Source organism: Lactuca virosa, chromosome 6, assembly GCF_052849685.1.
Source record: "Lactuca virosa cultivar CGN04683 chromosome 6, Lactuca_virosa_CGN04683_v6, whole genome shotgun sequence".
NCBI classification, from domain to species: Eukaryota; Viridiplantae; Streptophyta; class Magnoliopsida; order Asterales; family Asteraceae; genus Lactuca; species Lactuca virosa.
In genome coordinates, this window is record NC_136431.1 from 183,340,037 (window position 1) to 183,362,749 (window position 22,713).

Here is a 22,713-nt window from a genome sequence, read left to right on the forward strand (position 1 = left end):
GTTTTAGAGCTCGTCGACAGGATTCCAGGGATATAAAGAACGTCGAAAACGGAGCGCATATGCGAAAGCTATGTCGTTAGCAGATTTCAAGAAAATACTTGTTGTGATGACTTGGCGCCCCGAGAGCGCCTCACGTGGCATAGATGCAACCAGTCTCCTCCACCGACTGTGTGACGTGGCTACACGAGAATGAGACACATGGCAATGTTCTAGAAGATGTGACGCATACCACAAGGATTTCAACACGTGAAACAACACAAAACGGGACACACTTGCCTTAGGCGCGACGCGTTTCGTGAATTCCTATATATAGAAGCTGAATCTTCAACCATTTTCTCTCACCTCTAAGTCCTATTCTCTCTGAAAAATTCTTCCTTTGTTGAGTCCGAATTTTCTCTAGTATTTAGGGTATTTTAGCAAGGCTCTAAGTCCAATGTATGCCAAACAGAGTACAATCTGTTCTGTTTTTTCATGTATAAGAATCTTTATGATATGATGCACGCTTCCCTTTTTCAGTGTCTTGATCACTCTATCTCTTTTCTTGGTTTTAATCAAGGGTGTTTTTTCATATTTGATTTTCTTTATATATTTCAGTGCAACTACTTCAAAAACTAAGTATTTATGTTGTTGGAAAACGGGAAAAAGCTTATGGGTGTGATCAAGAATCCTGTAACTCAATACCTTCCAGTTAACTCTCGCAAGATAGGTTTGTAACTTTTTAATTTTTAATTTTTTTCGAATAAATGATATTTTAAAAAGTATCTGAGAAAATGAGCATACACTTGGGGAAATGGAAGGAAAAGATAGTTGAGGGCAAATTTGTTATAAAAAGTTGGGACTTAAGGCAAAAAGAAACACCCGTATATAACTGACCAGATTAAGTTCATTAAATAAAAACGAAACAAGATTTCAATCTTGATATTTCAAAATACCTTATAGTAAAGACAAAAAAGGATATTTGTTAGGGTTTAGGGTTTATGATTTGTAAATTTTATATTGTTTTCGGCAGGATTTTCACATAGTTCAGAGAGGCTGGTTGACATGCATGACTATATATGTTGCTACATTGGACAAAGATGCAACTCTTGTTTTTGTGGTATGTATGTAAATATTTATAAATTATAATAATAATAAATGATAAAACATATACATGGTGTAGACTTGATTTCATTTGAACAAGTAAATTGACTTTTTGAATACCATTGTATAATGTTTATTGTTGCATATTAACCATCTTTCTTGCAAAAATTGCCAAAACAAAAAAAAACTATATTAAAAAAATTGCAGAGTTTTTAATGAAATAAAACTCTTCATCTTAGTTTAAATGAAATGTTTTTTGAGGATTTATTTTTGAAAATTACTATTTAAACGATGTTATTTTAACTTATTTATTCTTAGGTTGGTGCAATGGCTCATGGGAAAATCGAAAATGACTTCATAGAGGATTTTATTTCAAGTAAGTACATTATGTATGTATTTTTTTGTTAACTTTTTAGAGGTATTAAACATAATCTTTACATGTACTTCATTCATGTCTTTCATGTATGAATTATGATGCATACATTTTGGGTTGTTTTATGACATTTTCCCATAGTTAAAATATATAGAAAAATGGTATATTTTTGACACATGACTTTGGTTTTTGCAGTTTCTGTTTATCCATTGAGTGCAACATACTGCATTACAAAAATCACCAATGCATTAGAGCACAAACACAAGATTCTGTGAACACTTTTTTCCCTACTTTTGTTTTAGTGATTGATATTATATTATTATTAGATTATTACCAAAATGCATCTTTCTTTGTCATTGATGTGCCATAGATCTCCGACGACTCTTCTGGTCTTCTCTTATCTTGATGGCAGCTATGGCGGATAGACCTGCTAGTCACAATCAGAGAGATGCATTAGAGCCGCCCCAGGGACTGTTCCCCGGGAGCGGACTCCGATGATCAAGTTAGATCAGCTGGTAGATCTGAGATGGTTCTCCTTAGCTGGAGAGAACCATCTTGGTGTTGGTGGTGGTGTATGGTGGTTGACGGCGGTGAGTGACGGCTGAGCCACCCGACCGGAGTATAGCGTGGCGGCTGAGCCAAGGGGAGAAGTCTAGGGTGACGGCTGAGCCAAAGGGAAAGGTCCCCCTTCATGGAGGGGGCACTATTCTATTTATAGTGGACAATTAGGTCAGGCCTTAGGCCAGCCATATTCATGCCCAACTAGCAAGGAGTTGGGCAAGGCCTCCCGGAGGCGTCAGATGAGTTTGGCGGGCGCACCCCAGACAAGGCTGGTGGGGGCGCACCAGGAAAGGCCGACAAGGGAGCGTCATGCAAGGGAGCGCCAGGCCGGGCCGACAGGAGAGTCCCCAGCAAGGCTGGCAAGGGAGTCCCCAACAAGGCTGGCAAGGGAGCGCCAGGGCTATCTAGGCCATGCTAATGGACCATATATCATCAAGTCCCCCCAGTCCGATGTTATAGGTACGCGGCCAATGAAATTGGACTGGACTTAGTCATATAAATTGTGTGTCATCAAGTCCCCCTAGTCCGATCAGATCGGACTAGACAAAGCACCAATGCATGAAATAATAAAAAGAACGACCAAACCTTGCCCACGAGAGCCGTGGTGTTGTGCGATGAGCCAAGTATTGCTTGAGCTGACTTGATACTCCTTTATTGAGTGGAGTGTGATCCGGTCGGTGTGATGCAGCGTAACTGTTGCTGGCAATGTTATGCAGAGCGAGGATGCCAATAATGTTATTGTTGATGGGTTATGAGCATAACAACATCCTATGTGTTCATGCAACCCTAATTGCTTTGGATCTAAGTTTTTCACTAATTGAAAATGCAAAATAAATTCCAAAGAAATAACCCTGGATCTAGCATATATAATTTGAAATTCATATATAAAGAGGGTTAAGAAGATTACCTTACTTGTTATATAGCAATAACAAGAATTCCTTGATTGATCTTGACTCTTGAAAGCTTTAGTGCCTCAAATGTTGCACCTCTAATGGCTCACAAACACTTGTAGCAAGAGGATGAGTAGAGAGAGGAGGGAGTATGTAGAAAATTGGCTTGGGTTTCTATGCTTTAAGCATTGGCCGCAAACCCTATGTGAAAGGGTCTTTAAATAGTTGAGGCTGCTAGGGTTTTCAGGTGGAAACCCTAATTTCCTGCTTAGGCCTTAAGCAGTCCATGGACCTCCTATTCTAGAAGCCTTGGACGATTTCTATAGGGCCTCCCTATAGATTTTGACCACTCCATCCAAAAGGAGTCCAGCAGCCCAGTTTTGCAACTATCAATGATTTGCAAAACAATCCGCGTTCTTTTAATCAGTTCCTTTAATCCCAAAATTAATTCCAAATTAATTTCTGATCAAATACTAATTAAATAATATGATTTCTAATTAATATATTAGTTTCATAATATATTAATAAATCATTTACTAACCTCTCTCTCCATTAGTCATCTTGTCAAGTTGCTAAAGTGAAGGCAACCCAAAAGGACCATGCTACTATCAAATCAAGTTATACCAATTATAGTTATGGGCTTAAACACCTAATCCAATAGTCTCCCACGTGGATAAGTCTAATAACTATAACTGCAAGTACGACTTCAGAATCTGATTAGCAATCGTAGCTCTCAAAAGCCGCTGTCGAACTCTGACAGAGTCAGTCGTGTCCTTAAGATAAGGGATCATATAATCCTCCATTCTGCAAGATATCATGTGGACAAAGACATGGAACAAAATCATTCTCATTGTCCAACAGTTTGTTTCCCAATTTCTGATTTGTATGACAAGGAACTTAATTGAACACATCAATTCAGTCCTGACCGGCCCAGACACATAAGTCAACACCAAATCATTGAGGGGCCCAAGATATCGCTTTTACCCCTTGAGATAAAAGTAACAGATAAACTTTGACTTATATGCTTGTACTATTTACTCATCAAATCATACACAACAATGCATTTTATAACATCAAGTTACTAATGCGTTTACGCATTATCAATGCACAACCAACTCTTAAACAACACCTCATATATCTCGGTTTAAAGATTATACGATATTATCGTCTCACAATTACTCGTGATAAATTCTATGAAGTAATTCAAATGAGTGTGGGTTTAATCCAATACTCAAATCCCCATTTCAGGAGTACTCATGAACGTTACAGCAAACCATTGCTATGTCTAACCACATAGAATATCTACAAGCCAATTCATGACAGTCTTAATTCACTACTTACTTCCAAAGTATGATCGACCGTGGATAATTTGAATAATCCAATTATTCTAGAAGTAAAACATGCAAAATTGAAACACAAAATAAACAATTGAAAAAAGATAGTAGGCAATACTTATATACAAATCTCCATTATATAATCACCAAATTTCAATTACATTTATCTATTATAAGTTTCGAAAATATCTATCTAATCACTAAAACTAATATCGTCCTTCAGACCAATGCTCCTCGCATGCTGAACGTGCTTAACCCTACTCAGACCCTTTGTGAGGGGATCTGCAAGATTCTCTTCTGACGATACCCTCTTGACGACGAGGAGTCCTTCTTCTACCTGATGTCTGATGAAGTGATATTTCCTGTCGATATGTCTAGATCTTCCATGATCCCTTGGTTTCTTGGTCAAGGCAACCACTCCTTCATTATCGCAGAAAATCTCCATGGGCTCCTTTATGGCTGGCACAACTCCAAGGTCTCTAATGAAGTTCTTCAACCATATAGCCTCCTTTGACGCTTCGCTCGCGGCTATATACTCTGAATCACACGTTGAATCAGCCACGGTCTCCTTCTCGGAACTTTTCCAAGTTACGGCTCCTCCATTGAGTGTAAACACCCAACCAGACTGAGAACGGAAGTTGTCTCAGTCTGTCTGAAAACTGGCGTCACTATAACCAGTAACTCTCAAGTCATCACTGCCACCAAAAACAAGGACCTAGTACTTTGTCCTTCACAGATACTTAAGAATATTCTTTACTGCTATCCAGTGAGCTTTACCCGGTTTCCCTTGATATCGGCTGACCATGGTCAAAGCAAAAGCCACATCAGGGCGAGTACAAGTCATAACATACATGATCGAGCCAAACGTGGAAGCATATTGGTGGTTGTCTAGGCCAACAAAATAAATACCCTAAATATTACACACTAAAATAGTGTATAGTGGTAAAGGGATCGTATCCACGGAGATTGGTTTAATTTTATAACTCTATGATAATCTTGTTGTACAAATTCTTGTAAAACTAAAATAAAATAAAACAGGGGGATCTTGATCTTTTGATATGTTTAAAAGAAAACTAGAATTACACTAAGATTTCAAAACACAATTCAACAAAAGGAAAGTTTGATATAAAATCAATAAGATAAAGATGGTTGACTTTGGACTTTCATTACTTGAACATTTGGTTAAATAATCATGAGAATACCAAGGTGCAATACTTGTGTTTATAATCTAACTTGGCTATAGCAATTTATAAGCATAACTTGCCTCAACTCTTCTTTTGTATTAAAATGACTAGAGAAGCTCATAGCACATTTCCTAAATCAAAGTCACAAAACTAATGAAGCATGTAATTTTGTGAAAATCAATTAGCATTAGGTTTTAAGAGTCACCAAATCCAAAGAGTAATCTATTGCTTTCATTACCAGTATGGACAAAATATTTTCTTAGCCTAAATGAAATGAAAACAAACATTTAAACTAATTGTTGCTTGTTAAATTGAAGACCCATTACTTAGCCAAGAATTTAACCAACAAAAATAACATTAACATATCAATATTCATGACTAGAGATATATAAACATGAAGGAAGTTTTCATAGAAATTATAATCATAGATATTCAACACAAGTTCATGGAGTTCTTCAAAATAACGAAAACATTCAAGCAATTACATCCAAGTCAACCAAATATGAGTCTAGCCAAGCATGGCCAAAATGAAAGAAATACAAGGTAGATTAGTGATACCAAACATTGTTCAAGATGCAAGTTGGAAGAAAAATTGCTCCAACCTTCTAAATCTTTCAATCTTGTAGAGAGCAAAAGTGTTGTTCTTCCATGTGTTCCTCTTCCTTCTTGCTTCAAAACTCCAAAAAAAGTGGTCAAAAATCGGATCCAAAAGTCCCCCAAAAGCATTCCACCAACCTTCCCAAAATAGAGTCAAAAAGTCAAAAATTCGAATTCTTCACAGTGCGATCCACGCGGACCATTAGTAAATCCATGCAGACCGCGTGGATTCTGGGCCATTTGGCCCATTTGATTGGCCTTCTAGTTTTGCTCCTTTATTTCTTGGTCCATCCCACATGTAAAGGTTCTTGATAGCCCAATTGTGTCTTCTTAACTCTCCCAGGATGGGCCATTGCGTCCTTGATCTTCTATAGCTCAAAATTCTCTTCACATCATCATCATTCTTCATCTAAAATTAAGCCCAACTTGCTCCTTTGATTATGTTGACAACAAGCCCAATCGCACCACTTCAAGTCCACAAGCAAAATTCAAGTTTCTAAAGGTATTGTATTCCCTCCATTCCTCCATGTTGAATAGTCTTCGATAAATTCTGCAATTCAGCTCAAAAGACTAGAAAGTACCCGATAAAGGTGAAAAATAACAAAAAGAGAAAATATGCATCAATATTAACTAAAATGAGATGGAACGAACTAAAAATAAACTAGGAAAAGAAGTAATAAAATGAAGCTATCAAATCACCCCAAGCTTAAACCTTACTTGTCCTTAAGTAAGATAAGACTAAAATGAACTTGGGATGAACTATCCTAAAAAAATAAAAAGAATGGATAAAACCATAGAACCTGATCACCGTTAGTCAACATGGCCAGAATTTATCTCGCTGTTATCCCATGAATATTTCATCCGATGACAATGGAACCATAAACCACAGTCAGGACAACTCCTCTAGGTGAGTAAGGAGGGATGGTTAGTCGCAGCCCCAATAGAACATACATACAATGAAGAACATCCGTAGTAGGGAGAAAGCAGATGGACAGGCTCGTGTCAAGCTCTTCTTTAAGTGTACACTCTTATCACAAAATTTGCGTGATCTCACGTCTGCCGGCTACTCTCATGTGTGATTGGGTTTCATCGCTCGGGCACCATTGTAGGAATCGGTTCACTTGGTGTTGGCCCAAACCTCCCAAAGTATCCGACTCAACAGTCTCCCTAACATCACTAATTTGTGAAAAACAACTCGATCTATATACAATAAAACCTACCTAAATAAATAAATATCAAACGTCTGGTGACTAGAATGTAGGAAAGTTTGTTCAATAAGTGAACCGGTCACCCAACTAAGATAATCGCCGCTTGGAATTTGCTTGAGTTTTTCTTTTTTTCTTTTATTTTTTAACACAAATACTAGTAAACTTGAAGGTAATTCACTAACATATTGAATTTTTGCTTTTTATCAAGAAAACTTTTTGACTCAAAATTTGGTTCCCAAGAGTTAGTAAGTGGAACCGAGAGGGTAATAACATAATCCGAATGGTCTAAATGTGAAAATGACCATGTGTGGAGCATAAAGATGTAAGCACCTTTTCAAACTTGCGATTTTTTCAAAAATAATGAAAATGTCCAAATGTGGACTAAAAGACTCTCTAAAATCCTAAGAAAATCGCAAAAAGAATATGGTGATGTAAAGAGACTGGATATGGATTCTACTCGGGGACAAGCACCAGTGCTTCATCCTAATGGTTCAAACATGATCAAGTGTGATCAAGTGTGAAAAATCTCAAACCTTCGCTCTTGACTTAAACGAACATCGTGGGCGTAAAATTCAACACTCTTTCACTGCAAGAAGGAAGAAGAAATGTGAAATGCAAAAAGGGTTTATCTAAAAACATTTATTCGGAATTAGAAAAGATGAAAACACAATGTTTTCCAAAAATGTCCTTCTTTAACGTTTTTAGCGAGACGTACTTCCCTCTCAATTTCAGTATATCGGGGCATCCAAATGGATGACATCTAGGACGTTTGCATTAAAACCTTCATAGAAAGGTTTCAAACGATGCCCATTGACTTTGAAGATTTTCCCCGTGTCGACATTTTTTAATTCCCACACCTCCATTATGACTCTTTTCTTTTATTTGACTTGCTTTTTACGGGAGAACCATATCGGGCTTAGACCTTTGATAATAGCAATCATCCAACCGTATTCTTTCTTGTACTTGTTTAGTAAGGTGACCAACTCTTCCCTCTTTGACATGGTGGTTGAGTAGATGACTGGTTGGGCATTTTCTTTCTCGGGATACGTATCCTTTGAAGGGTCTGACATATTTAGCGTTTTCGGCTCTTGTGGTTGGTCTATCACTGGATTTAGTTTCTCAATGGTAGTGGGTGGTTCAAACTCTCTTTCGTTAACCCCCAACACGTCCTCTATAGTTGCATTGACATCTTTCTTAATTTCTTCTTCCTCTTTGATAGCCTCTTCCACTTCTACTTCTTCTTCCACTTATCCATATAACACTCTTGGGCCATCAAAAATTTTCTCATCTTTTAAAGGAATGACACATGTGATATGCCATGGGCTCTCTTCAGATGGTAATTTGTCTTGAGCTTCCATTATACTTATTGTTTGAGCAAGTTGTGTTATTTGTTGCTCCAAGCTTTTAAGGCTAGCTTGCGTTGTTTCCTGGAAATTTTGGGTAGAAGTGGAAATGCTCTTCATAATGCCCTCTAAGGACATGCTTGGCGTTTCTGTTTGTTGAGGAGGGTAAGGATAGGGTTGTTGGAACTGTGGAGGTTGTTGGTATTGGTCACTTCTCTAAGCTTGGTATGGGCTTTGGTATTGGTTGTATCCCCAATCTTGGGTGTTATCCCACCATTGATCATGTTGAGGTTGATCATAACTCCATTGGTTTGACCAGTAGTAGCTTCCCTTCTCTTGCAATTCTTCCCATTCTCTATGTAAATATGGACACATGTCGGAATGATGTCCTTTTTGGGCGCAAAAATCGTAAAGAAGAGGCGAGGGTTGCACACTTTGGTCACTTTCAATCATCATAACTAACTGAGCTAGCTAAGAAAGTTGTTCTTCAGTGCAAGGAGTGTTCATTTCCAAACCATACTTTTTTTTCAATTTTTGAGTTTTAAACAAGAGTACCTGCACAATGAGATCTAGGCATAGAGAAACAAACTGATTAAATATAAACCAATCCCTGGAAACGGCGCCAAAATTTAGTGGTTGTCGAGGCCAACAAAATAAATACCCTAAATATTACACACTAAAATAGTGTATAGTGGTAAAGGGATCGTATCCACGGAGATTGGTTCAATTTTATAACTCTATGATAATCTTGTTGTACAAATACTTGTAAAACTAAAATAAAATAACATTGGGGGATTTTGATCTTTTGATATGTTTAAAAGAAAACTAAAATTACACTAAGATTTAAAAACACAATTCAACAAAAGCAAAGTTTGATGTAAAATCAATAAGATAAAGATGGTTGACTTTGGACTTTCATTACTTGAACATTTGGTTAAATAATCATGAGAATACCAAGGTGCAATACTTGTGTTTATAATCTAACTTGGCTATAGCAATTTATAAGCATAACTTGCCTCAACTCTTCTTTTGTATTAAAATGACTAGAGAAGCTCATAGCACATTTCCTAAATCAAAGTCACAAAACTAATGAAGCATGTAATTTTGTGAAAATCAATTAGCATTAGGTTTTAAGAGTCACCAAATCCAAAGAGTAATCAATTGCTTTCATTACCACTATGGAGAAAATATTTTCTTAGCCTAAATGAAATGAAAACAAACATTTAAACTAATTGTTGCTTGTTAAATTGAAGACCCATTACTTAGCCAAGAATTTAACCAACAAAAATAACATTAACATATCAATATTCATGACTAGAGATATATAAACATGAAGGAAGTTTTCATAGAAATTATAATCATAGATATTCAACACAAGCTCATGGAGTTCTTCAAAATAACCAAAACATTCAAGCAATTACATCCAAGTCAACCAAATATGAGTCTAGCCAAGCATGGCCAAAATGAAAGAAATACAAGGTAGATTAGTGATACCAAACATTGTTCAAGATGCAAGTTGGAAGAAAAATTGCTCCAACCTTCTAAATCTTCCAATCTTCTAGAGAGCAAAAGTGTTGTTCTTCCATGTGTTCCTCTTCTTTCTTGCTTCAAAACTCCAGTAAAAGTGGTCAAAAATCGGATCCAAAAGTCCCCCAAAAGCATTCCACCAACCTTCCCAAAATAGAGTCAAAAAGTCAAAAATCCGGGTTCTTCACAGTGCGATCCACGCGGACCATTTGTAAATCCACGCGGACCGCGTGGATTCTGGGCCATTTGGCCCATTTGATTGGCCTTCTAGTTTTGCTCCTTTATTTCTTGGTCCAGCCCACATGTAAAGGTTCTTGATAGCCCAATTGTGTCTTCTTGACTCTCCCAAGATGGGCCATTTCCTCCTTGATCTTCTATAGCTCAAAATTCTCTTCACATCATCATCATTCTTCATCTAAAATTAAGCCCAACTTGCTCCTTTGATTATGTTGACAACAAGCCCAATCGCACCACTTCAAGTCCACAAGCAAAATTCAAGTTTCTAAAGGTATTGTATTCCCTCCATTCCTCCATGTTGAATAGTCTTCGATAAATTCTGCAATTAAGCTCAAAAGACTAGAAAGTACCCGATAAAGGTGAAAAATAACAAAAAAAGAAAATATGCATGAATATTAACTAAAATGAGATGGAACGAACTAAAAATAAACTAGGAAAAGAAGTAATAAAATGAAGCTATCAAATCACCCCAAGCTTAAACCTTACTTGTCCTCAAGTAAGATAAGACTAAAATGAACTTGGGATGAACTATCCTAAAAAAATAAAATGAATGGATAAAACCATAGAACCTGATCACCGTTAGTCAACATGGCCAGAATTGATCTCGTTGTTATCCCATGAATATTTCATCCGATGACAATGGAACCATAAACCACAGTCAGGACAACTCCTCTAGGTGAGTAAGGAGGGATGGTTAGTCGCAGCCCCAATAGAACATACATACAATGAAGAACATCCGTAGTAGGGAGAAAGCAGATGGACGGGCTCGTGTCGAGCTCTTCTTTAAGTGTACGCTCTTATCACAAAATTGGCGTGATCTCACGTCTGCCGGCTATTCTCATGTGTGATTGGGCTTCATCGCTCGGGCACCATTGTAGGAATCGGTTCACTTGGTGTTGGCCCAAGCCTCCCAAAGTATCCGACTCAACAATCTCCCTAACATCACCAATTTGTGAAAAACAACTCGATCTATATACAATAAAACATACCTAAATAAATGAATATCAAACGTCTGGTGACTAGAATGTAGGAAAGTTTGTTCAATAATTGAACCGGTCACCCAACTAAGATAATCGCCGCTTGGAATTTGCTTGAGTTTTTCTTTTTTTCTTTTATTTTTTAACACAAATACTAGTAAACTTGAAGGTAATTCACTAACATATTGAATTTTTGCTTTTTATCAAGAAAACTTTTCGACTCAAAATTTGGTTCCCAAGAGTTAGTAAGTGGAACCGAGAGGGTAATAATATAATCTGAATGGTCTAAATGTGAAAATGACCATGTGTGGAGCATAAAGATGTAAGCTCCTTTTCAAACTTGCGATTTTTTTAAAAATAATGAAAATGTCCAAATGTGGACTAAAAGACTCTCTAAAATCCTAAGAAAATCGCAAAAAGAATATGGTGATGTAAAGAGACTGGATATGGATTCTACTCGGGGACAAACACCAGTGCTTCATCCTAATGGTTCAAACATGATCAAGTGTGATCCTCTCGGCGGTAGTGACCGCAAGGCTAAGAACATCCATTGTTATAGTATATCCTACAGTTGTTAGTATTTCATGCATAATTCTTCATGAAAGCTACCTGAGCATGATCGCTTACCCCTTTAAGCTCCAGCAGTTGATCCCAAGTATGAAGTCCCAAACTATGACTAATGGTCCCAGTTCGATGGGTAAGATAGCAACAAGATCCTGGACCAATAATGATACAATAACTGTGAACCTGTTCCATGGAATCCAAGGGGGGTGAGAATAAACAGACAACAAAAATGTATGAATGCTAATACCCTAAGCTAAATGTTAAGCAAAAAATAAAAAGTTGAAAAAGAAGAAAATAAAATCTTTTTTTTTTTTGGAATTTTATAAAAAAAAATGAATGCAAATTAAATCTAAAATGCTATGCAACCTAACTAAAATGTATGAGAAAGAAAAAAGAAAAGGAAATACCCCACCCCAATCTTAGAAATAAGCATTGTCCTCAATGTTTGGGGCGAGGCGAAAGTACCTAAACCGGGCGATCGGGAGGAACATAGGGATAGGGATATGGTGGGTAAGGGTAAGGTGAAGAGGGATAAGGACGAATGGGAAGGGGGTTTGGGTTAATGGTTTCTTGAGGGAGAAAGAATGCATAGAGATAGGGAAACAACCGGTGCGCTAATGAAGAAGAAAGGTTGCATGTCACTTAAGTTATTTGGTCAACAAGTCAAAGGAAGTCAAAGCTGGTCAACGAATCCACGCGGACAGTTCTGGAGTACACGCGGACCATTTGCAGGACACGCGGACAAATTATGGAGTTGACGCAGACCATTTGTTAACCGGTGAAAAATCTCAAATCTTCGCTCTTGACTTAAACGAACATCGTGGGCGTAAAATTCAACACTCTTTCACTGCAAGAAGGAAGAAGAAATGTGAAATGCAAAAAGGGTTTATCTAAAAACATTTATTCGGAATTAGAAAAGATGAAAACACAATGTTTTCCAAAAATGTCCTTCTTTAACGTTTTTGGCGAGACGTACTTCCCTCTCAATTTCAGTATATCGGGGCATCCAAATGGATGACATCTAGGACGTTTGCATTAAAACCTTCATAGAAAGGTTTCAAACGATGCCCATTGACTTTGAAGATTTTCCCTGTGTCGACATTTTTTAATTCCCACACCTCCATTATGACTCTTTTCTTTTATTTGACTTGCTTTTTACGGGAGAACCATATCGGGCTTAGACCTTTGATAATAGCAATCATCCAACCGTATTCTTTCTTGTACTTGTTTAGTAAGGTGACCAACTCTTCCCTCTTTGACATGGTGGTTGAGTAGATGACTGGTTGGGCATATTCTTTCTCGGGATACGTATCCTTTGAAGGGTCTGACATATTTAGCGTTTTCGGCTCTTATGGTTGGTCTATCACTGGATTTAGTTTCTCAATGGTAGTGGGTGGTTCAAACTCTCTTTCGTTAATCCCCAACACGTCCTCTATAGTTGCATTGACATCTTTCTTAATTTCTTCTTCCTCTTTGATAGCCTCTTCCACTTCTACTTCTTCTTCCACTTCTCCATATAACACTCTTGGGCCATCAAAACTTTTCTCATCTTTTAAAGGAATGACACATGTGATATGCCATGGGCTCTCTTCAGATGGTAATTTGTCTTGAGCTTCCATTATACTTATTGTTTGAGCAAGTTGTGTTATTTGTTGCTCCAAGATTTTGAGGCTAGCTTGTGTTGTTTCCTGGAAATTTTGGGTAGAAGTGGAAATGCTCTTCATAATGTCCTCTAAGGACATGCTTGGCGTTTCTGTTTGTTGAGGAGGGTAAGGATAGGGTTGTTGGAACTGTGGAGGTTGTTGGTATTGGTCACTTCTCCAAGCTTGGTATGGGCTTTGGTATTGGTTGTATCCCCAATCTTGGGTGTTATCCCACCATTGATCATGTTGAGGTTGATCATAACTCCATTGGTTTGACCAGTAGTAGCTTCCCTTCTCTTGCAATTCTTCCCATTCTCTATGTAAATATGGACACATGTCGGAATGATGTCCTTTTTGGGCGCAAAAATCGTAAAGAAGAGGCGAGGGTTGCACACTTTGGTCACTTTCAATCATCATAACTAACTGAGCTAGCTCAAAAAGTTGTTCTTCAGTGCAAGGAGTGTTCATTTCCAAACCATACTTTTTTTTCAATTTTTGAGTTTTAAACAAGAGTACCTGCACAATGAGATCTAGGCATAGAGAAACAAACTGATTACATATAAACCAATCCCCGGAAACGGCGCCAAAATTTAGTGGTTGTCGAGGCCAACAAAATAAATACCCTAAATATTACACACTAAAATAGTGTATAGTGGTAAAGGGATCGTATCCACGGAGATTGGTTCAATTTTATAACTGTATGATAATCTTGTTGTACAAATACTTGTAAAACTAAAATAAAATAACATTGGGGGATTTTGATCTTTTGATATGTTTAAAAGAAAACTAAAATTACACTAAGATTTAAAAACACAATTCAACAAAAGCAAAGTTTGATGTAAAATCAATAAGATAAAGATGGTTGACTTTGGACTTTCATTACTTGAACATTTGGTTAAATAATCATGAGAATACCAAGGTGCAATACTTGTGTTTATAATCTAACTTGGCTATAGCAATTTATAAGCATAACTTGCCTCAACTCTTCTTTTGTATTAAAATGACTAGAGAAGCTCATAGCACATTTCCTAAATCAAAGTCACAAAACTAATGAAGCATGTAATTTTGTGAAAATCAATTAGCATTAGGTTTTAAGAGTCACCAAATCCAAAGAGTAATCTATTGCTTTCATTACCAGTATGGACAAAATATTTTCTTAGCCTAAATGAAATGAAAACAAACATTTAAACTAATTGTTGCTTGTTAAATTGAAGACCCATTACTTAGCCAAGAATTTAACCAACAAAAATAACATTAACATATCAATATTCATGACTAGAGATATATAAACATGAAGGAAGTTTTCATAGAAATTATAATCATAGATATTCAACACAAGTTCATGGAGTTCTTCAAAATAACGAAAACATTCAAGCAATTACATCCAAGTCAACCAAATATGAGTCTAGCCAAGCATGGCCAAAATGAAAGAAATACAAGGTAGATTAGTGATACCAAACATTGTTCAAGATGCAAGTTGGAAGAAAAATTGCTCGAACCTTTTAAATCTTTCAATCTTCTAGAGAGCAAAAGTGTTGTTCTTCCATGTGTTCCACTTCCTTCTTGCTTCAAAACTCCAGTAAAAGTGGTCAAAAAATCGGATCCAAAAGTCCCCCAAAAGCATTCCACCAACCTTCCCAAAATAGAGTCAAAAAGTCAAAAATTCGGATTCTTCACAGTGCGATCCACGCGGACCATTTGTAAATCCACGCGGACCGCGTGGATTCTGGGCCATTTGGCCCATTTGATTGGCCTTCTAGTTTTGCTCCTTTATTTCTTGGTCCAGCCCACATGTAAAGGTTCTTGATAGCCCAATTGTGTCTTCTTGACTCTCCCAAGATGGGCCATTTCCTCCTTGATCTTCTATAGCTCAAAATTCTCTTCACATCATCATCATTCTTCATCTAAAATTAAGCCCAACTTGCTCCTTTGATTATGTTGACAACAAGCCCAATCGCACCACTTCAAGTCCACAAGCAAAATTCAAGTTTCTAAAGGTATTGTATTCCCTCCATTCCTCCATGTTGAATAGTCTTCGATAAATTCTGCAATTAAGCTCAAAAGACTAGAAAGTACCCGATAAAGGTGAAAAATAACAAAAAGAGAAAATATGCATGAATATTAACTAAAATGAGATGGAACGAACTAAAAATAAACTAGGAAAAGAAGTAATAAAATGAAGCTATCAAATCACCCCAAGCTTAAACCTTACTTGTCCTCAAGTAAGATAAGACTAAAATGAACTTGGGATGAACTATCCTAAAAAAATAAAAAGAATGGATAAAACCATAGAACCTGATCACCGTTAGTCAACATGGCCAGAATTGATCTCGCTGTTATCCCATGAATATTTCATCCGATGACAATGGAACCATAAACCACAGTCAGGACAACTCCTCTAGGTGAGTAAGGAGGGATGGTTAGTCGCAGCCCCAATAGAACATACATACAATGAAGAACATCCGTAGTAGGGAGAAAGCAGATGGACGGGCTCGTGTCGAGCTCTTCTTTAAGTGTACGCTCTTATCACAAAATTGGCGTGATCTCACGTCTGCCGGCTACTCTCATGTGTGATTGGGTTTCATCGCTCGGGCACCATTGTAGGAATCGGTTCACTTGATGTTGGCCCAAACCTCCCAAAGTATCCGACTCAACAGTCTCCCTAACATCACCAATTTGTGAAAAACAACTCGATCTATATACAATAAAACATACCTAAATAAATGAATATCAAACGTCTGGTGACTAGAATGTAGGAAAGTTTGTTCAATAATTGAACCGGTCACCCAACTAAGATAATCGCCGCTTGGAATTTGCTTGAGTTTTTCTTTTTTTCTTTTATTTTTTAACACAAATACTAGTAAACTTGAAGGTAATTCACTAACATATTGATATTTTGCTTTTTATCAAGAAAACTTTTCGACTCAAAATTTGGTTCCCAAGAGTTAGTAAGTGGAACCGAGAGGGTAATAATATAATCTGAATGGTCTAAATGTGAAAATGACCATGTGTGGAGCATAAAGATGTAAGCTCCTTTTCAAACTTGCGATTTTTTCAAAAATAATGAAAATGTCCAAATGTGGACTAAAAGACTCTCTAAAATCCTAAGAAAATCGCAAAAAGAATATGGTGATGTAAAGAGACTGGATATGGATTCTACTCGGGGACAAACACCAGTGCTTCATCCTAATGGTTCAAACATGATCAAGTGTGATCCTCTCGGCGGTAGTGACCGCAAGGCTAAGAACATCCGTTGTTATAGTATATCCTACAGTTGTTAGTATTTCATGCATAATTCTTCATGAAAGCTACCTGAGCATGATCGCTTACCCCTTTAAGCTCCAGCAGTTGATCCCAAGTATGAAGTCCCAAACTATGACTAATGGTCCCAGTTCGATGGGTGAGATAGCAACAAGATCCTGGACCAATAATGATACAATAATTGTGAACCTGTTCCATGGCATCCAAGGGGGGTGAGAATAAACAGACAACAAAAATGTATGAATGCTAATACCCTAAGATAAATGTTAAGAAAAAATAAAAAGGTGAAAAAGAACAAAATAAAATCTTTTTTTTTTGGAATTTTATAAAAAAAAATGAATGCAAATTAAATCTAAAATGCTATGCAACCTAACTAAAATGTATGAGAAAGAAAAAAGAGAAGGAAATACCCCACCCCAATCTTAGAAATAAGCATTGTCCTCAATGTTTGGGGCGAGGCGAAAGTACCTAAACCAGGGGATCGGGAGGAACATAGGGATAGGGATATAGTGGGTAAGGGTAAGGTGGAGAGGGATAAGGACGAATGGGAGGGGGGTTTGGGTTAATGGTTTCTTGAAGGAGAAAGAATGCATAGAGATAGGGAAACAACCGGTGCGCTAATGAAGAAGAAAGGTTGCATGTCACTTAAGTTATTTGGTCAACAAGTCAATGGAAGTCAAAGCTGGTCAATGAATCCACGCGGACAGTTCTGAAGTACACGCGGACCATTTGCAGGACACGCGGACAAATTATGGAGTTGACGCGGACCATTTGTTAACCAGTGAAAAATCTCAAATCTTCGCTCTTGACTTAAACGAACATCGTGGGAGTAAAATTCAACACTCTTTTACTGCAAGAAGGAAGAAGAAATGTGAAATGCAAAAAGGGTTTATCTAAAAAGATTTATTCGGAATTAGAAAAGATGAAAACACAATGTTTTCCAAAAATGTCCTTCTTTAACATTTTTGGCGAGACGTACTTCCCTCTCAATTTCAGTATATCGGGGCATCCAAATGGATGACATCTAGGACGTTTGCATTAAAACCTTCATAGAAAGGTTTCAAATGATGCCCATTGACTTTGAAGATTTTCCCCGTGTCGACATTTTTTAATTCCCACACCTCCATTATGACTCTTTTCTTTTATTTGACTTTCTTTTTACGGGAGAACCATATCGGGCTTAGACCTTTGATAATAGAAATCATCCAACCGTATTCTTTCTTGTACTTGTTTAGTAAGGTGACCAACTCTTCCCTCTTTGACATGGTGGTTGAGTAGATGACTGGTTGGGCATTTTCTTTCTCGGGATACGTATCCTTTGAAGGGTCTGACATATTTAGCGTTTTCGGCTCTTGTGGTTGGTCTATCACTGGATTTAGTTTCTCAATGGTAGTGGGTGGTTCAAACTCTCTTTCGTTAACCCCCAACACGTCCTCTATAGTTGCATTGACATCTTTCTTAATTTCTTCTTCCTCTTTGATAGCCTCTTCCACTTCTACTTCTTCTTCCACTTCTCCATATAACACTCTTGGGCCATCAAAACTTTTCTCATCTTTTAAAGGAATGACACATGTGATATGCCATGGGCTCTCTTCAGATGGTAATTTGTCTTGAGCTTCCATTATACTTATTGTTTGAGCAAGTTGTGTTATTTGTTGCTCCAAGCTTTTGGGGCTAGCTTGTGTTGTTTCCTGGAAATTTTAGGTAGAAGTGGAAATGCTCTTCATAATGTCCTCTAAGGACATGCTTGGCGTTTCTGTTTGTTGAGGAGGGTAAGGATAGGGTTGTTGGAACTGTGGAGGTTGTTGGTATTGGTCACTTCTCCAAGCTTGGTATGGGCTTTGGTATTGGTTGTATCCCCAATCTTGGGTGTTATCCCACCATTGATCATGTTGAGGTTGATCATAACTCCATTGGTTTGACCAATAGTAGCTTCCCTTCTCTTGCAATTCTTCCCATTCTCTATGTAAATATGGACACATGTCGGAATGATGTCCTTTTTGGGCGCAAAAATCGTAAAGAAGAGGCGAGGGTTGCACACTTTGGTCCCTTTCAATCATCATAACTAACTGAGCTAGCTCATAAAGTTGTTCTTCAGTGCAAGGAGTGTTCATTTCCAAACCATACTTTTTTTTCAATTTTTGAGTTTTAAACAAGAGTACCTGCACAATGAGATCTAGGCATAGAGAAACAAACTGATTACATATAAACCAATCCCCGGAAACGGCGCCAAAATTTAGTGGTTGTCGAGGCCAACAAAATAAATACCCTAAATATTACACACTAAAATAGTGTATAGTGGTAAAGGGATCGTATCCACGGAGATTGGTTCAATTTTATAACTCTATGATAATCTTGTTGTACAAATACTTGTAAAACTAAAATAAAATAACATTGGGGGATTTTGATCTTTTGATATGTTTAAAAGAAAACTAAAATTACACTAAGATTTAAAAACACAATTCAACAAAAGCAAAGTTTGATGTAAAATCAATAAGATAAAGATGGTTGACTTTGGACTTTCATTACTTGAACATTTGGTTAAATAATCATGAGAATACCAAGGTGCAATACTTGTGTTTATAATCTAACTTGGCTATAGCAATTTATAAGTATAACTTGCCTCAACTCTTCTTTTGTATTAAAATGACTAGAGAAGCTCATAGCACATTTCCTAAATCAAAGTCACAAAACTAATGAAGCATGTAATTTTGTGAAAATCAATTAGCATTAGGTTTTAAGAGTCACCAAATCCAAAGAGTAATCTATTGCTTTCATTACCACTATGGAGAAAATATTTTCTTAGTCTAAATGAAATGAAAACAAACATCTAAACTAATTGTTGCTTGTTAAATTGAAGACCCATTACTTAGCCAAGAATTTAACCAACAAAAATAACATTCACATATCAATATTCTTGACTAGAGATATATAAACATGAAGGAAGTTTTCATAGAAATTATAAGCATAGATATTCAACACAAGTTCATGGAGTTCTTCAAAATAACGAAAACATTCAAGCAATTACATCCAAGTCAACCAAATATGAGTCTAACCAAGCATGGCCAAAATGAAAGAAATACAAGGTAGATTAGTGATACCAAACATTGTTCAAGATGCAAGTTGGAAGAAAAATTGCTCCAACCTTCTAAATCTTCCAATCTTCTAGAGAGCAAAAGTGTTGTTCTTCCATGTGTTCCTCTTCCTTCTTGCTTCAAAACTCCAGTAAAAGTGGTCAAAAATCGGATCCAAAAGTCCCCCAAAAACGTTCCACCAACCTTCCCAAAATAGAGTCAAAAAGTCAAAAATTCGGATTCTTCACAGTGCGATCCACGCGGACCATTTGTAAATCCACGCGGACCGCGTGGATTCTGGGCCATTTGGCCCATTTGATTGGCCTTCTAGTTTTGCTCCTTTATTTCTTGGTCCAGCCCACATGTAAAGGTTCTTGATAGCCCAATTGTGTCTTCTTGACTCTCCCAAGATGGGCCATTTCCTCCTTGATCTTCTATAGCTCAAAATGCTCTTCACATCATCATCATTCTTCATCTAAAATTAAGCCCAACTTGCTCCTTTGATTATGTTGACAACAAGCCCAATCGCACCACTTCAAGTCCACAAGCAAAATTCAAGTTTCTAAAGGTATTGTATTCCCTCCATTCCTCCATGTTGAATAGTCTTCGATAAATTCTGCAATTAAGCTCAAAAGACTAGAAAGTACCCGATAAAGGTGAAAAATAACAAAAAAAGAAAATATGCATGAATATTAACTAAAATGAGATGGAACGAACTAAAAATAAACTAGGAAAAGAAGTAATAAAATGAAGCTATCAAATCACCCCAAGCTTAAACCTTACTTGTCCTCAAGTAAGATAAGACTAAAATGAACTTGGGATGAACTATCCTAAAAAAATAAAAAGAATGGATAAAACCATAGAACCTGATCACCGTTAGTCAACATGGCCAGAATTGATCTCGTTGTTATCCCATGAATATTTCATCCGATGACAATGGAACCATAAACCACAGTCAGGACAACTCCTCTAGGTGAGTAAGGAGGGATGGTTAGTCGCAGCCCCAATAGAACATACATACAATGAAGAACATCCGTAGTAGGGAGAAAGCAGATGGACGGGCTCGTGTCGAGCTCTTCTTTAAGTGTACGCTCTTATCACAAAATTGGCGTGATCTCACGTCTGCCGGCTATTCTCATGTGTGATTGGGCTTCATCGCTCGGGCACCATTGTAGGAATCGGTTCACTTGGTGTTGGCCCAAGCCTCCCAAAGTATCCGACTCAACAATCTCCCTAACATCACCAATTTGTGAAAAACAACTCGATCTATATACAATAAAACATACCTAAATAAATGAATATCAAACGTCTGGTGACTAGAATGTAGGAAAGTTTGTTCAATAATTGATCCGGTCACCCAACTAAGATAATCGCCGCTTGGAATTTGCTTGAGTTTTTCTTTTTTTCTTTTATTTTTTAACACAAATACTAGTAAACTTGAAGGTAATTCACTAACATATTGAATTTTTGCTTTTTATCAAGAAAACTTTTCGACTCAAAATTTGGTTCCCAAGAGTTAGTAAGTGGAACCGAGAGGGTAATAATATAATCTGAATGGTCTAAATGTGAAAATGACCTTGTGTGGAGCATAAAGATGTAAGCTCCTTTTCAAACTTGCAATTTTTTCAAAAATAATGAAAATGTCCAAATGTGGACTAAAAGACTCTCTAAAATCCTAAGAAAATCGCAAAAAGAATATGGTGATGTAAAGAGACTGGATATGGATTCTACTCGGGGACAAACACCAGTGCTTCATCCTAATGGTTCAAACATGATCAAGTGTGATCCTCTCGGCGGTAGTGACCGCAAGGCTAAGAACATCCATTGTTATAGTATATCCTACAGTTGTTAGTATTTCATGCATAATTCTTCATGAAAGCTACCTGAGCATGATCGCTTACCCCTTTAAGCTCCAGCAGTTGATCCCAAGTATGAAGTCCCAAACTATGACTAATGGTCCCAGTTCGATGGGTAAGATAGCAACAAGATCCTGGACCAATAATGATACAATAAGTGTGAACCTGTTCCATGGCATCCAAGGGGGGTGAGAATAAACAGACAACAAAAATGTATGAATGCTAATACCCTAAGCTAAATGTAAAGCAAAAAATAAAAAGGTGAAAAAGAAGAAAATAAAATCTTTTTTTTTTTGGAATTTTATAAAAAAAATGAATGCAAATTAAAGCTAAAATGCTATGCAACCTAACTAAATGCACGAGAAAGAAAAAAGAAAAGGAAATACCCCACCCCAAGCTTAGAAATAAGCATTGTCCTCAATGCTTTGGGCGAGGCGAAAGTACCTAAACCGGGGGATTAGGAGGAACATAGGGATAGGGATATGGTGGGTAAGGGTAAGGTGGAGAGGGATAAGGATGAATGGGAAGGGGGTTTGGGTTAATGGTTTCTTGAGGGAGAAAGAATGCATAGAGATAAGGAAACAACCGGTGCGCTAATGAAGAAGAAAGGTTGCATGTCGCTTAAGTTATTTGGTCAACAAGTCAATGGAAGTCAAAGCTGGTCAAAGTTGGTCAACGAATCCATGCGGACAGTTCTGGAGTACACGCGGACCATTTGCAGGACACGCGGACAAATTCTCGAGTACACGCGGACCATTTGTTAACCGGTGAAAAATCTCAAATCTTCGCTCTTGACTTAAACGAACATCGTGGGCATAAAATTCAACACTCTTTCACTGCAAGAAGGAAGAAGAAATGTGAAATGCAAAAAGGGTTTACCTAAAAACATTTATTCGGAATTAGAAAAGATGAAAACACAATGTTTTCCAAAAATGCCCTTCTTTAACGTCTTTGGCGAGACGTACTTCCCTCTCAATTTCAGTATATCGGGGCATCCAAATGGA

The 22,713-nt window shown here is 37.3% G+C and overlaps 1 protein-coding gene across 1 annotated transcript; it reads left to right on the forward strand.

The window, feature by feature from the left end:
• Positions 1–621: 621 nt before the first annotated feature.
• On the forward strand, positions 622–1,728 carry LOC145122141 (uncharacterized). Its single transcript, XM_079057797.1, has 5 exons — positions 622–706; positions 760–860; positions 1,010–1,096; positions 1,399–1,456; positions 1,649–1,728. Exons 1-5 carry the CDS (start codon positions 622–624, stop codon positions 1,726–1,728), a joined length of 411 nt encoding a protein of 136 aa, XP_078913923.1.
• The last annotated feature ends 20,985 nt before the right edge of the window (positions 1,729–22,713 follow it).